Source organism: Ranitomeya variabilis, chromosome 1, assembly GCF_051348905.1.
Source record: "Ranitomeya variabilis isolate aRanVar5 chromosome 1, aRanVar5.hap1, whole genome shotgun sequence".
In the NCBI taxonomy this organism is placed as follows: domain Eukaryota; kingdom Metazoa; phylum Chordata; class Amphibia; order Anura; family Dendrobatidae; genus Ranitomeya; species Ranitomeya variabilis.
In genome coordinates this window covers 32,457,876-32,471,995 of record NC_135232.1, presented here as the reverse complement: position 1 = coordinate 32,471,995, position 14,120 = coordinate 32,457,876, and the positions used below count along the sequence as shown (strand labels likewise).

At 43.0% G+C, this 14,120-nt stretch overlaps 1 protein-coding gene across 2 annotated transcripts in view; it reads left to right on the top strand.

Moving 5' to 3' along the window:
* LOC143804119 (class I histocompatibility antigen, F10 alpha chain-like) overlaps positions 1–14,120 on the top strand; it is a 158,900-nt gene that overhangs the window by 140,619 nt on the left and 4,161 nt on the right. For both annotated transcript variants that reach the window (XM_077281877.1, XM_077281887.1), the window contains exons 6-7: positions 4,110–4,139; positions 6,508–6,553. In XM_077281877.1, coding sequence (XP_077137992.1) covers positions 4,110–4,139; positions 6,508–6,551 — 74 coding nt within the window. In that variant the 3' untranslated portion in view covers positions 6,552–6,553. The remainder of the gene's footprint in view (positions 1–4,109; positions 4,140–6,507; positions 6,554–14,120) is intronic.

Below are 14,120 nucleotides of genomic sequence, written 5' to 3'. Positions count from 1 at the left end.
ATGTTAGGTCTGCAGTATACATCACATAGGAGACACAGTGACTGCTGTACATATGTCACTAGGTAACAATGAAACTGCTTAATAAATTACACAAAAGACACTGAGACTGCTGTATATGCATCATATAGGAGACATTGAGGCTGCTGCATATGCTTAACATCGGAAAAACACTGGGACTGCTAAATATGCATCACATAGGCATCACTGTGACTGCTGTATACATTACATAAAAGTCACTGCAACTGCTGCATTCATCATAGAAACTAGCAGGATAAACGCGCAGATCACACTCCACCCACAAAGAACCTCTTGACACTGGCACAGAACATAGTTAGGACATAATTCAGCAGTGCGTGCGCCACGGCATTCAGTAGTGAATGATGCGTGCACAGTCTAGGGAAGAATTAAAAGGCAGGGTGCTAGACAGACTGGTCTGGTGGCCCAAGTACTGCGGCTCCCGGTAATCTGACCGAGGGCTAGAACAAATTACATCATGTTCATAGTTTCCCCACCCCTGACCAAAGGGATCGGTTGAACAGCAGTGCAGAGCTTGCTTTGAAATAGCATCAGGCAGGTGTTAGTGCAGCTGCACGCACAATGGGACTAACGCTTTCAGAGGCTGGCAGAGTTTAAAGAAGGGCATCAAAGAAGCCACTTCTCTCCAAGTCAAACATCAAGGACAAACTGATATTCTGCTGGAAACACAAGGATTTGGAAAATGATTATCTGGGGAGGAAAAGGTGAGCGCTACAATGAGTCCAATGTCTGTCAACAGTACAGCATCTTGTGAGCATTCATGTGTGGGGGCTTTTCATCCATGGAGGGGGCTCACTCACAATTTGCCTAGGATCACTGCCTTGAATAAAGAATATGCAAATTGCCTCTTCAGAGAAAAAGAGGACTTGAACTCTATAGCGCCACCTATTGGAAGTAGCGATCCTACAAGTCACAATCAACCCTTTAACGAGTCTTGCAATATGACAGGATAAATAGCCAAATCAGTATCTCAATTCCCAGACACGCGTGTCAACACTAAAAATATCAAGTCTTTACATAAACTTGATGTATTTCTCAATAAATGTATATGGTAATTAGGCTATGTTCACACTAGGCATTTTTTCAGCTTTTTTAACGCAAATTTTCAGCTGCATTTTACAGTACTAGCTGGCAAAGTCTGAGATTTCAGAAATCTCATGCACACAGCTTGTTTTTTTGTCATCAGTATTTTGTGCCTTTGCTTGTTTTTTGCAGAACAGAGCATGTCACTTTTCACGTTTTTTCAGTGTTTTTCACTCATTGAAAGTAATGGGTGGTGAAAAAAACGCTGCAAAAAATGCAGGTATCTGTTTTTGCTGCGTTTTTTGTGCCAAAACCTGATGAACTAGAAAATGATTTTATCTTTGCACTATACTTTATCAGCATGCACAAGAAACAAATGTAGCTTGGCAAAATGCAGCAAAAAAATGCAACAAAGACCAAGCAAAACCTACTTTTTGGGGCATGTTTCTTACTGCCTAGAGAGCAGGTTTTGCTGCAGAAAAAAAAAGCTGAAAACCGCCTAGTGTGAACATAGCCTTTTATTTCAAAACTTGATGCATGGACCTCAAGCCTGTAAGAGGGGAATTTTTTTTCCACTAAGAAACAAGGGGAGAAGCCCTCCTTAGCACGCCAAGCAACCATCAAAAACTGTTATAGCAATGAAATTAGCGTCCAGCAAGACATCAAGCAGAGATTGAAGCTATAGAGAGTAACTATATGCTAGCACAAGCAGTGGCCATCATGAGGAGCGTGGAGGCAAAGAGGAACCAGACCGAGACCTATTGGAAAGTCAAGTGGATTGGGCTCTAAGGCAGTTGCCAAAAAAATAAACCATCTGACGTTGATGTTATCTCTACAGAACTGCTCAAACCAGGTCTAAGAGCCGCACTCACAGCACTATGTCAGAAAACCTGAAAGATCTGCACATGGCAGAAGGACTGGAAAAAAAAATCAGCTTTTATCCCACTGCTGAAGAAAAGCAACGCCATGGACTGCACCATCTATAGAATCATAGAATGGTAGAGTTGGAAGGGACCTCCTGGGTCATCAGGTCCAACCCCCTGCTCAAAACATGATTCACTAAATCATCCCAGACAGATGTCTGTCCAGCCTCTGTCTGAAGACTTCCATTGAAGGAGAACTCACCACCTCTCGTGACAGTCTGTTCCACTCATTGATCACCCTCACTGTCAAAGTTTTTTCTAATATCTAATCTGTGTCTCCTCCCATTCAATTTCATCCCATTGCTTCTAGTCTTTCCTTGTGCAAATGAGAATAATGATGATCCTTCTACAATGTGACAGCCGTTGAGTTATTTGTAGACAGCTATTAAGTCTCCTTTCAGTCTTCTTTTTTGCAAGCTAAACATTCCCAAATCCTGTAACCGTTCCTCATAGGACATGGTTTGCAGACCGGTCACCATTCTGGTCGTTCCTCTCTGAACTTGCTCTAGTTTGTTGATGTCTTTTTCAAAATGTGGTGCCCAAAACTGGACACAGTATTCCAGATGAGGTCTGACCAAAGAGGAATAGAGGACAATAACGACTTTGCTTGATCTAGACTGTATGCTTCTGTTGATACATCCCAGAATTGCATTTGCCTTTTTTTGCTGCTGCATCACACTGTTGACTCATGTTCAGTTTATGATCTATTAGTATACCCAGGTCTTTTTCACATGTGCTGTTGCTTAGCCCTATTCCTCCCATTCTGTATATGCTTTTTTCATTTTTATTGCCCAGATGTAGTACTTTGCATTTTTCCTTGTTAAAAACCATTGTTAGTTGCTGCCCACTGCTCCAGTTTATTTGTATCTTTTTGAATCCTCTATCTCTTCTCTAGTATTAGCTATCCCTCCTAGCTTTGAGTCATCAGCACATTTAATCAGTGTATGCTCAATTCCTTCATCTACCGCTTTCAGTGGGTGATAGATCTACCGATGGACATCCGGAATATATAATTCTTATCTGTCTAGCCCAAATCGGTGCCGCTATATATAACTTTAATAGAACAAAGAAACTCAGGGCTTCCACACCAGTTTTGGCTGGTATTAGATGGGAGGAGGGAATAAGTAGTTTGTAGCTAAGCCATAAAACTGCTCATACATTGGTATCAAGTTGCACAGAGTATCCGCCATAGGGCTTTGTTTGTTGTACGAGCGAATGCAGAGGGGGAGAAAGGGGGGTCAAAGCTGCAGCGTGTGTGTCTGTGCCATGTACCTTCTAGAATTAATCTCACATTATGATATTTCTACATTATCGTGACACCCAGCCATTTTCATTAGGTGTTTTTTTTTCTACATTTTCGACTGAATCACAATTCAACGGCAAAAAAGCAAAGTCCGATTCTCATTAGTTGATAAATTGATAACTGATAGTAAATTAAACTTGAAAATTACTTGTCAGTTTCATGTTATTTCAGTGACCATTGTGGGATTTTCTTACTTTAGCAGAAGGCACCAACAATGTTGTCCATGTCTGTATTATACCCTCAGGGTATGTGCACACTTAGGTTGGATCTCTGCGGATTTTTCCGCACCAGTTTTTGAAAATCCACAGGTAAACCGCACTGTGGATTACCTGCGGAATTACAGCAGATTTACCGTGGTTTTTGTGCAGATTCCATCTGCGGTTTTACACCTGCGGATTCCTATTGAGGAGCAGGTGTAAACCGCAGCGGAATCTGCACAAAGAATTGACATGCTGTAGAATGTAAACCACAGCGTTTCCACGCTTTTTTTTCCGCAGCATGCACACTGCGTTTTTTGTTTTCCATAGGCTTACATGGTACTGTAAACTCATGGAAAACCGCTGCGGATCCGCAGCAAAATCCGCACCGTGTGCACACAGCCTCATGCTTTGCCTAATTTGCTGTGTTATATCTTAGGGTTGGGGAATCCTTACTTTTCTCCTTGGTCTGTGGGTGCCCTTCCATATTTTATTTGTAGGGGCTCCTGACTGTCTATTGTCTCCCCTCATCTCTCCCCCATTACATTAGATTATTATTATATGTCACCAATGATAATGGCGTCTTCAGGTTTCTCTTCCTAATTCCATCTTATCTGCTTATTTCAGAAAGAAACGCCGGATACAAGGAGACCGACAGTGAGTATTCTGCACATGTGGCTCTGATGGAAGGTTTTGGCAGATTTGCTGTAAGGTCACGGCCGGCATTAAGGAAACACATGGATGTCTTGTGTCCCCAGAGGGAGCGCTGATCTTACAGAGCGACTCTCCATTCTGGATCATAGAGGACAGAGACCCAAGTGGACGACCCCGTCTGTTCCATACACCATAATTACACCCGAGTGGTGCAGGATCAAAAACACATGGCTGCTTTATGTCAAACACAGCACCGGCCCCGTCCACAGGTTGTATGTGATGGATCGGAGCTCAGCCCCATTTACTACAATGGAGCTGCAATACCAGACATGACCTGTGGACAGGGGTGGCGCTGAGTTGGTAGGAAAGCAGACGAGTCTCTAACATACCCCTTTTAGGTTTACAGTAAAGAGAGTCTGCCCCCAAAACTCACATTAAACCTTTTATACATTCATATAGGGGACTTAGCCTCCATAAAATACTTGTAGATTAGATTTTACTTTTTTTGTTTTATATAAAAACAGTTTTAGTTATGTAAATGGGGGTCCTCCGTGTACCCATGGAATGGCCAAGGGCTCAGTGCACCATTCCGCTCCTGTAATTACAATCCTCCACATCTCCACTCATATTGGTTAACATCACTCACTGAGGAGCGCTGCCTGACCTGAATTCCCAGCTCTGCACACACTGACACTGCAGGGGCCAAGAGCTCACACAGTGTCAGTGTGTCCGGGTGCATTCTGATCCCTGTCCTGTCTGCAGCGGCTGCTCACAGGATCACACGGTAGGGGACGGCCAGTGCTGACAGGAGAGGAGAGCGCTCTCACACTGTACCTGCCCACACTCACTCAGCTCCTGCAGTCAATTGTCCTAAAGCAAGGGAATGTGCAATACATGAAATGTGAATAGCATAATGGCTTGTGAAATCTATGAAAAAACACATATGTGAGCCCATCCACCACCGTCAAGGTAATCTCATGGATCGGATGGGTCCCTGACCTGTCTACCTAGTGTGAACACTTACCTCTGGCTAATAACATGGTAAAGCCGGCATTTATAGGAAGGTCGGAACCAACTGTGTTTGGATGTAATTAAAATCACAGCAAGGTGAACATTTGGTTTCGACCTTCCTATAAATACAGGCTTTACCATGTTATTAGCCAGAGGTAAGTGTTCACACTAGGTAGACAGGTCAGGGACCCATCCGATCCATGAGATTACCTTGACGGTGGTGGATGGGCTCACATTTTTTGGCCAAATTTTGTGCTAAGCATCTCGTGTGTTTTTTCATAGATTTCACAAGCCATTATGCTATTCACATTTCATGTATTGCACATTCCCTAGCTTTAGTACAATTGACTGCAGCCATTGATCTATTCCTGCTACGGTGTGATCCTGTGTGCAGCGAGCGGCTGTTACATACAGTAGAGGGATCAGAACGCAGTTGCACCCTGACACTGTGTGTGCTTTCAACCCCTGTAGTGTCAGTGTGTGCAGGTCTGAGGATTGTAATAGAGAGGGTGGTACGGTGCCCTGAGCTCTTAGCCACAGCAATGGTGCACTGAGGACCCTTCATTTACATTTCTAATAAAACTGTTTTATATACAATGAAAGAAGTAAAATCTATAGCACAGGTCTTATTTTATAGGGGCTAAATTTCCTATATGAATGTATCAATGGGGGTCAATTAGAATTTTGTGGATGACAGACACTCTTGAAAGGGAAACTGTCACCAAGTGTTTGCTATGCCATCAGAGAGCAGCATAATGTAGGGGCAGAGACCCTGATTCCCACTTAATGGGCTGCTTGTTGTCATTTTGATAAAATTACTGTTTCATCAGTTGTAGATCTAGCAGTTCTCTGAATGCTGAGCTCTGTATAACCCCACCCACACCACTGATTGGCAACTTTCTGCCTATGCACAGGGTATAACGTTAAGGAACAAGACGTGCACTCTCGCTACTGTTGGTGCAGACTGAACATGGAGGGACACTCCAGAATATAGTCATATACAACAACAGTCGCACTCAAGAAAGAGGTTTTCAGATTTTTAGTTTAGCTGAAAAACGTGATTTTCTTTATTGCAAACACCATAAAAAAGGTGTCACCGCAGTGTTTCAAGGTAGGTGCACACACCAACACCGCAGACACCAGTGCTTTCGTTGCTATAGCCCCTAACGGGACTCCTACACCCCTCCAGGGATCTGTGCCCTCCGCTCTGTCTCTACAACTGTAAGTAAGGTTTGAGAAAGACCTTGTGGGTCAAAACGTTACCTACCTTGAAACACTGCTCCACTTTCTACTCACATTTCATCTGTGACATCTTATAAAACTGTGGGATTTTGCTATAAATCATTTCCTATTTTCACAGCTTCGGACACATCCTCCGTCCCCAATATTACGGCCAACGCCTAATGGTGAGTGGTGATGTCTTCTGTAAATGCCGCCGCCGTGCAATGAAGGGAGAATTAGGGTATGTGCACACGCTGCGGAATGGTGTGCGGATTTTTCCACACTGATCTTGGTAAATCCGCTGGAAATCCGCACTGCGGATTTACTACGGAATTACCGCGGTTTTTGTGCGGATTCCACCTGCGGTTTTACACCTGCGGATTCCTATTGTGGAGCAGGTGTAAACCGCTGCAGAATCCGCACAAAGAATTGACATGCTGCGGAATAAACAATGCTGCATTTCAGCGCATTTTTTTCCACAGCATGGGCACTGCGGATTTTGTTTTCCAAAGGTTTACATGGTACTATAAACGCATGGAAAACTACTGTGAATCCGCAGTGGCCAATCCGCAGCGTGTGCACATAGCCTTAGGAGAAACGTAATGGAGGAAAGTAGGAAAGGGATTGTAAAGAAATTGTGGGGAAGAAAAGTGAGTTTTGTCTTTTTTTCATATATACTGTATAGTGATCATTTATAACGTGATCGTCACTTACAAAAGGAGAATATAAATGCGGTATATTCCTGGTACATGGACGGTGTAGACTGGGGGAGCAGACAGATTCCTTTACAGCTGGTCAAACACTAAAAATGGAGAAAGGCAAAAACTATCAGTGCAGGAGAAGGTTCTCTGTTACAGCCTGGGAGAGACGCCGTTATTAATAATATTCAGTCCTCCCTTCTCTACTGGGAATATAGAGAATCTATCACCTTTTTTTCTGTCCCATTTGAGGCCAGAATAAAGTAAGTGCAGAGAACCTGATTCCATCCCTGGGTCACTGGGCTTCTTGCTGTAGTTTGATAACACGCTGTTTTATCTGCTGCAGATCTTCTAGTCCTCTCAGTGATGAGCTCCTGCTCTGTAGTTCTATATATTCTTTAGCTTAAGCTGGAGTTACACTAAACGACTTACCAACGATCACGACCAGCGATATGACCTGGCCGTGATCGTTGGTAAGTCGTTGTGTGGTCGATGGGGAGCTGTCACACAGACAGCTCTCTCCAGCGACCAACGATCAGGGGAACGACTTCGGCATCGTTGAAACTGTCTTCAACGATGCCGAAGTCCCCCTGCAGCACCCGGGTAACCAGGGTAAACATCGGGTTACTAAGCGCAGGGCCGCGCTTAGTAACCCGATATTTACCCTGGTTACCATTGTAAAAGTAAAAAAAAAAAACACACTACATACTCACATTCTGATGTCTGTCACGTCCCCCGCCGGCGTCCACAGGGTTAAAACTGCCTTCGGCAAGAGCGCTGCTAATATGCATGCGCTGCTGCCGAGAGCTTCTCTGCACTGAATGTGTCAGCGCCGGCAGTAACAGCGGTGACGTCACCGCTGTGCTCTGCTTTACGGCCAGCGCTGACAGTCAGTGCAGGGAAGCTCTCGGCAGCAGCGCATGCATATTAGCAGCGCTCTTGCCGAAAGCAGTTTTAACCCTGTGGACGCCGGGGGACGTGACAGACATCAGAATGTGAGTATGTACTGTTTTTTTTTTTTAACTTTTACAATGGTAGCCAGGGTAAATATCAGGTTACTAAGCACGGCCCTGCACTTAGTAACCCGATATTTACCCTGGTTACAAGTGAACACATCGCTGGATCGGCGTCACACACGCCGATCCAGCGATGACAGCGGGTGATCAGCAACCAAAAAATGGTCCTGATCATTCCCATCGACCAACGATCTCCCAGCAGGGGCCTGATCGTTGGTCGCTGTCACACATAACGAGATCGTTAGCGGGATCGTTGCTACGTCACCAAAAGCGTGACGTTGCAACGATATCGTTAACAATATCGTTATGTATGACTCAGCCTTTAGTCTATCCTAGCCATACAGCTCTGACTGTCAGTTTTCTATGGGCCATAAGCTGTCAGTCAGTGCTGAGTTTAAAAACAATAAACATTGCACCATGATTTACAATAATAATTATTCTAGAATATTGAAACTAGAAAATGGTTAAAAAAGTGCTATATAATGTATATATGAAACATTCGTCTGCAAAATTGCTATGAAAAATACAGTAAATATATGTGAGCTTAACTGCCACGTCAAGGCGTCTTTCAAAAATTGGGTCCCTGTCCTAATATGTCACCTCTCCTGGGGGCAGGAATGGACCAGCTAACTACTTAAAATCACCTGTAGCTGATGGAAGTGGGAGTGCATATGTCCAAAAAGGGTTTGATACAAATAGAGAAAAAGACCAGCACATACAAGCTAGTGTGAACATGTGCCAACCAAAAAAGCGTATAACTTTAAAAACTATAAAGGTTGCACCATGATTTACCAAGAATCAGTACTCCAGAACATTGAAACTGCATTACTGCCATAAAAAATGGGGAAAAAATGCCCTGTATAATATACAGTGGGGCAAAAAAGTATTTAGTCAGTCAGCAATAGTGCAAGTTCCACCACTTAAAAAGATGAGAGGCGTCTGTAATTTACATCATAGGTAGACCTCAACTATGGGAGACAAACTGAGAAAAAAAAATCCAGAAAATCACATTGTCTGTTTTTTTATCATTTTATTTGCATATTATGGTGGAAAATAAGTATTTGGTCAGAAACAAAATTTCATCTCAATACTTTGTAATATATCCTTTGTTGGCAATGACAGAGGTCAAACGTTTTCTGTAAGTCTTCACAAGGTTGCCACACACTGTTGTTGGTATGTTGGCCCATTCCTCCATGCAGATCTCCTCTAGAGCAGTGATGTTTTTGGCTTTTCACTTGGCAACACGGACTTTCAACTCCCTCCAAAGGTTTTCTATAGGGTTGAGATCTGGAGACTGGCTAGGCCACTCCAGGACCTTGAAATGCTTCTTACGAAGCCACTCCTTTGTTGCCCTGGCGGTGTGCTTTGGATCATTGTCATGTTGAAAGACCCAGCCACGTTTCATCTTTAATGCCCTTGCTGATGGAAGGAGGTTTGCACTCAAAATCTCACGATACATGGCCCCATTCATTCTTTCATGTACCCGGCTCAGTCGTCCTGGCCCCTTTGCGGAGAAACAGCCCCAAAGCATGATGTTTCCACCACCATGCTTTACAGTAGGTATGGTGTTTGATGGATGCAACTCAGTATTCTTTTTCCTCCAAACACGACAAGTTGTGTTTCTACCAAACAGTTCCAGTTTGGTTTCATCAGACCATAGGATATTCTCCCAAAACTCCTCTGGATCATCCAAATGCTCTCTAGCAAACTTCAGATGGGCCCGGACATGTACTGGCTTAAGCAGTGGGACACGTCTGGCACTGCAGGATCTGAGTCCATGGTGGCGTAGTGTGTTACTTATGGTAGGCCTTGTTACATTGGTCCCAGCTCTCTGCAGTTCATTCACTAGGTCCCCCCGCGTGGTTCTGGGATTTTTGCTCACCGTTCTTGTGATCATTCTGACCCCACGGGGTGGGATTTTGCGTAGAGCCCCAGATCGAGGGAGATTATCAGTGGTCTTGAATGTCTTCCATTTTCTAATTATTGCTCCCACTGTTGATTTCTTCACTCCAAGCTGGTTGGCTATTGCAGATTCAGTCTTCCCAGCCTGGTGCAGGGCTACAATTTTGTTTCTGGTGTCCTTTGACAGCTCTTTGGTCTTCACCATAGTGGAGTTTGGAGTCAGACTGTTTGAGGGTGTGCACAGGTGTCTTTTTATACTGATAACAAGTTTAAACAGGTGGCATTACTACAGGTAATGAGTGGAGGAAAGAGGAGACTCTTAAAGAAGAAGTTACAGGTCTGTGAGAGCCAGAAATCTTGATTGTTTGTTTCTGACCAAATACTTATTTTCCACCATAATATGCAAATAAAATGATAAAAAAACAGACAATGTGATTTTCTGGATTTTTTTTTTCTCAGTTTGTCTCCCATAGTTGAGGTCTACCTATGATGTAAATTACAGACGTCTCTCATCTTTTTAAGTGGTGGAACTTGCACTATTGCTGACTGACTAAATACTTTTTTGCCCCACTGTATATATGAAATATTTATATGCAAAATTGCTATGAAAAATACAGTAAAAAAGTAGGTACTTGGCCCATAGATTGGCCAATATATGTGAGCCCAACTGCCATGTCAAGGCGTCCTTCAAAAGTTGGGTCATCTCATCATCATCCTTGCAGCTAAACCGAGGTCCACCTATGTAGTTTGGCCTCCTTGTTGTTTAATACTCTGATATTGATGAGCTATCCATAAGGAAGGTCATCAGTATCAGACTGGTGGGGGACTTACATCCGGCTGCTGAAGTGTTTTATTAGTTGCTTTTCATAACAATCACACCAATTCAATAGCATAGAGTGATGGTAGTGTAACTTGATTGACGTAGGGTGACAGTAGTGTCACAACCTTGTGGGTTTTAACCCTTCATCAAGTTTAAACCAGCAAGAACCAGATACGAAATTTAGTGTGATATTTCTCAGCAGTGTGAGGGATGTGATCTCACTTTCAGCCACTGTAACATGGTCCGGGTCATTATAAAGGGGTCTCATAATAGTGAAGAAAGGGTCCATTGTGGAGAGTTCTGGAGAATTAGGAGAACGGGAGAAGGCCTGATGGACACCTTGCAGCATGGAGATAATGAGGTTTATTTAATGAGATTTGAAAGACGGTGGATGAGGAATGATACAGTCTGTAACTCTACTGGAAAGTACGGACGTCCTTGCCGTATCCAAAGATGCTGTCTGAAAGATTAATCTTTGCTGTTGGGTGACATGGAGGCTGCTGTAAAAGCCCATGTGTTGCATCTACAAAGCAGTTGTTGACTGGTGCAGTGAGCTAAGGGGAAATGGTCATCAGCCCTTGGGTCAGTACCAGAGGGAGGGAAAATGACAGAATCAGAGATGTGGTCAGGAAACTACCTTCCTTCGCCCCTGTGCTCCACTGTATGTCTGTGCTGTCAATACTGGACCTACTGAAGAAATTTGGGCTGAAAATCTCGGCTTATACTCGAGTATATACGGTACGTTCTAAAAGTAGATGCATAGAACAAAACCAAGCAACTGAGTCAAAAATATTAGGCTTTCAATTTTTTAAATGAGGAAAAATGAACCAATATCACGTGTCTGAGTGTCAAAAGTATGTGAAACTTTAGAATTAGCAAGGTGAAATTAGTCTGATGCTTTCAATCAATGGAATGTCAATCAGGTGTAAGTGGATGTCCTGTTTCAGAAATCTATCAAAGTCTGATCATCACATCATGTTTGTAGTAGTGTATCATGGCACAAAGGAGATTTCTGAGGACATCAGAAGAGTAGTTGTTGATGATCATCAGGTTGGAAAAGGTTACAAAACATCTCTAATTAGTTTGGAATTCAACAAGCCAGTCAGACATATTGCACAGATGAAAGAAAATCACCCTCCCCAGGAGTGTTTGATCAAAAATGATCACTCTAAAAGTAAGGCGTATTAATAGTCCACGAGGTGACAAAGGAACCCAAGGTAAACTCTAAGCAACTAAAGGCTTCTCTCACATTAGTCAATATTCATGAATCCACCATCAAGAGGACACTGAACAATAATGGTGTGTGGTGTGCATGGCAGGACTGCAAGTCATTTCTCCTCAAAATGAACATTGCTGTCTGCCTACAGTTTGCTAACGATCACCTGGACAAGCAAGAAGGCTAAAAGGAACAATGTTTTGTGGATGGACGAAACAAAATGAGAGCTTTTTGGTTTAAATGAGACACATTGGTTTGGAGAAAGAAATACCCTGCATTCGAGGATAAAAACCTCATGCAATCTGTGAAACACAGTGGTGTCATGGTTTGGTCCAGTTTTGCTGCATCTAGGCCAGGATGGCGGCCATCACTGATGAAACTATAGCATTCAGAGGAAAATGTCACAACATCTGTCCATGAGCTGAATATCAAAGGGAACGTCTGTCATCCTCCAAGACAATGAACCAAAGCACATAAGTCGTTCTACAGAAGAATGGTTAAAGAAGAATAAAGTTTGAGTGAACAAGTCACAGTCCTGACCTTAGTGCTATAGTGGAAGGAGCTGAAGTGAACAGTTATGGGAGAAAATCCAAAGGTGAAGCTGTTTTGTAGAGAGAAATTAGCCACAGTTCCTACAAGTCGATATGCAGGACAAACCAACAATTACTGGACACATTTAGATGCAGTTATTGCTGCAAATTGCAAAACTCCAGATATTGAGAGCAAAGGTTCACAAACTTTTGATCATTTTCCTCAATAATAAAATTGCAAAATCTAATATTTTTGACTCATTTGTTTGGATTCTCTTCATCTACTGATAAGATCTGATGTAGTTTTAGAATTTAGAAATTTATACAGAAATATGGAAAATTCCAGAAGGGTGCTTTTAGAATCACCCTTGCTCTTTCTTCTCTTATCTTTTTGATAACCAATGGAATTAACATCATTGGCGGTAAGGCATAAGCTAGGTCAAACTTCCAAGGATACTGGAGCGAGTCTATCATGTCTGGATGATCCGCTGCGTTTAGGGAGGCGAACATTTGCACCTGTCTGTTTTTTCTGGTCGCAAATAAATCTATTTGTGGAAGACCCCATATGTCTACTATGCTTCTGAATATTTGAGGATTGAGAGTCCATTCTCCTTGGAGCAGCGTGTGGCGACTGAGGAAGTCGGCTTTTAAATTCTCTACTCCTCTGATATGGAGAGCCGTGAGGGATAGAAGATTAACTTCCGCTAAATTGAAGATATTTGTCACTGAAGACTTTAGACTTTCTGATCGCGTTCCGCCTTGACGATTTAAATATGTGACTACTGTCATGCTGTCCGACAGGATTCTTACGTGAGATCCTCGGAGCTGGGGAAGGAAAAATTTTAAAGCATGATTGACTGCTTTCAGTTCCTTACAATTGGAGGACTGCTGAATCTCCACAGCACTCCAGCGACCTTGAGCTATATTCTGACCCAGATGGGCCCCCCACCCCTCTGGGCTTGCGTCAGTGGTAATTATTTTAGAGGGTTTTATTGTCCATGGGACTCCTCCGGACAAGTGGTTTTTATCTAACCACCAGACCAATGAATTAAGCACCTCTTCTGAAAGGGCGATTTTTGTATTCTAATGTCCTTGACAATGAAATTGCGCCAAAAGGATCTCATGTTGTAAGGCCCTAGTATGATATTGGGCCCATTGAACTGCAGGGATGCAGGAAGAGAAAGAGCCTAAGAAGGACATGGCATCCCTTAGTGACATTTGAGTATTAGCGCTTGCCATACTAACTTTCGAGATTATGGCCAACTTCTTGGATTCTGGTTAGAGACATCTCTGACTTATAGAGTCCAAGATTAGCCCCAGGAAGGACTGCAGGGTTTCTGGATGAAGTCTGGACTTCTTGAAATTCACGATCCAACCTAAAGCCTGCAAAGATGAAATGGTATTAGCCAAGCATTCTTTACATTGTGAGGCAGAATTTCCAACTATTAAAAAATCATCCAGGTAAGGTACGATTAGTGTATCCTGATGTCGCAGATAAGCCATAACCTCGAGCATAACTTTCGTGAAAATGCGAGGAGCCATTGAAAGGCTGAATGGCATAGCTGTAAAT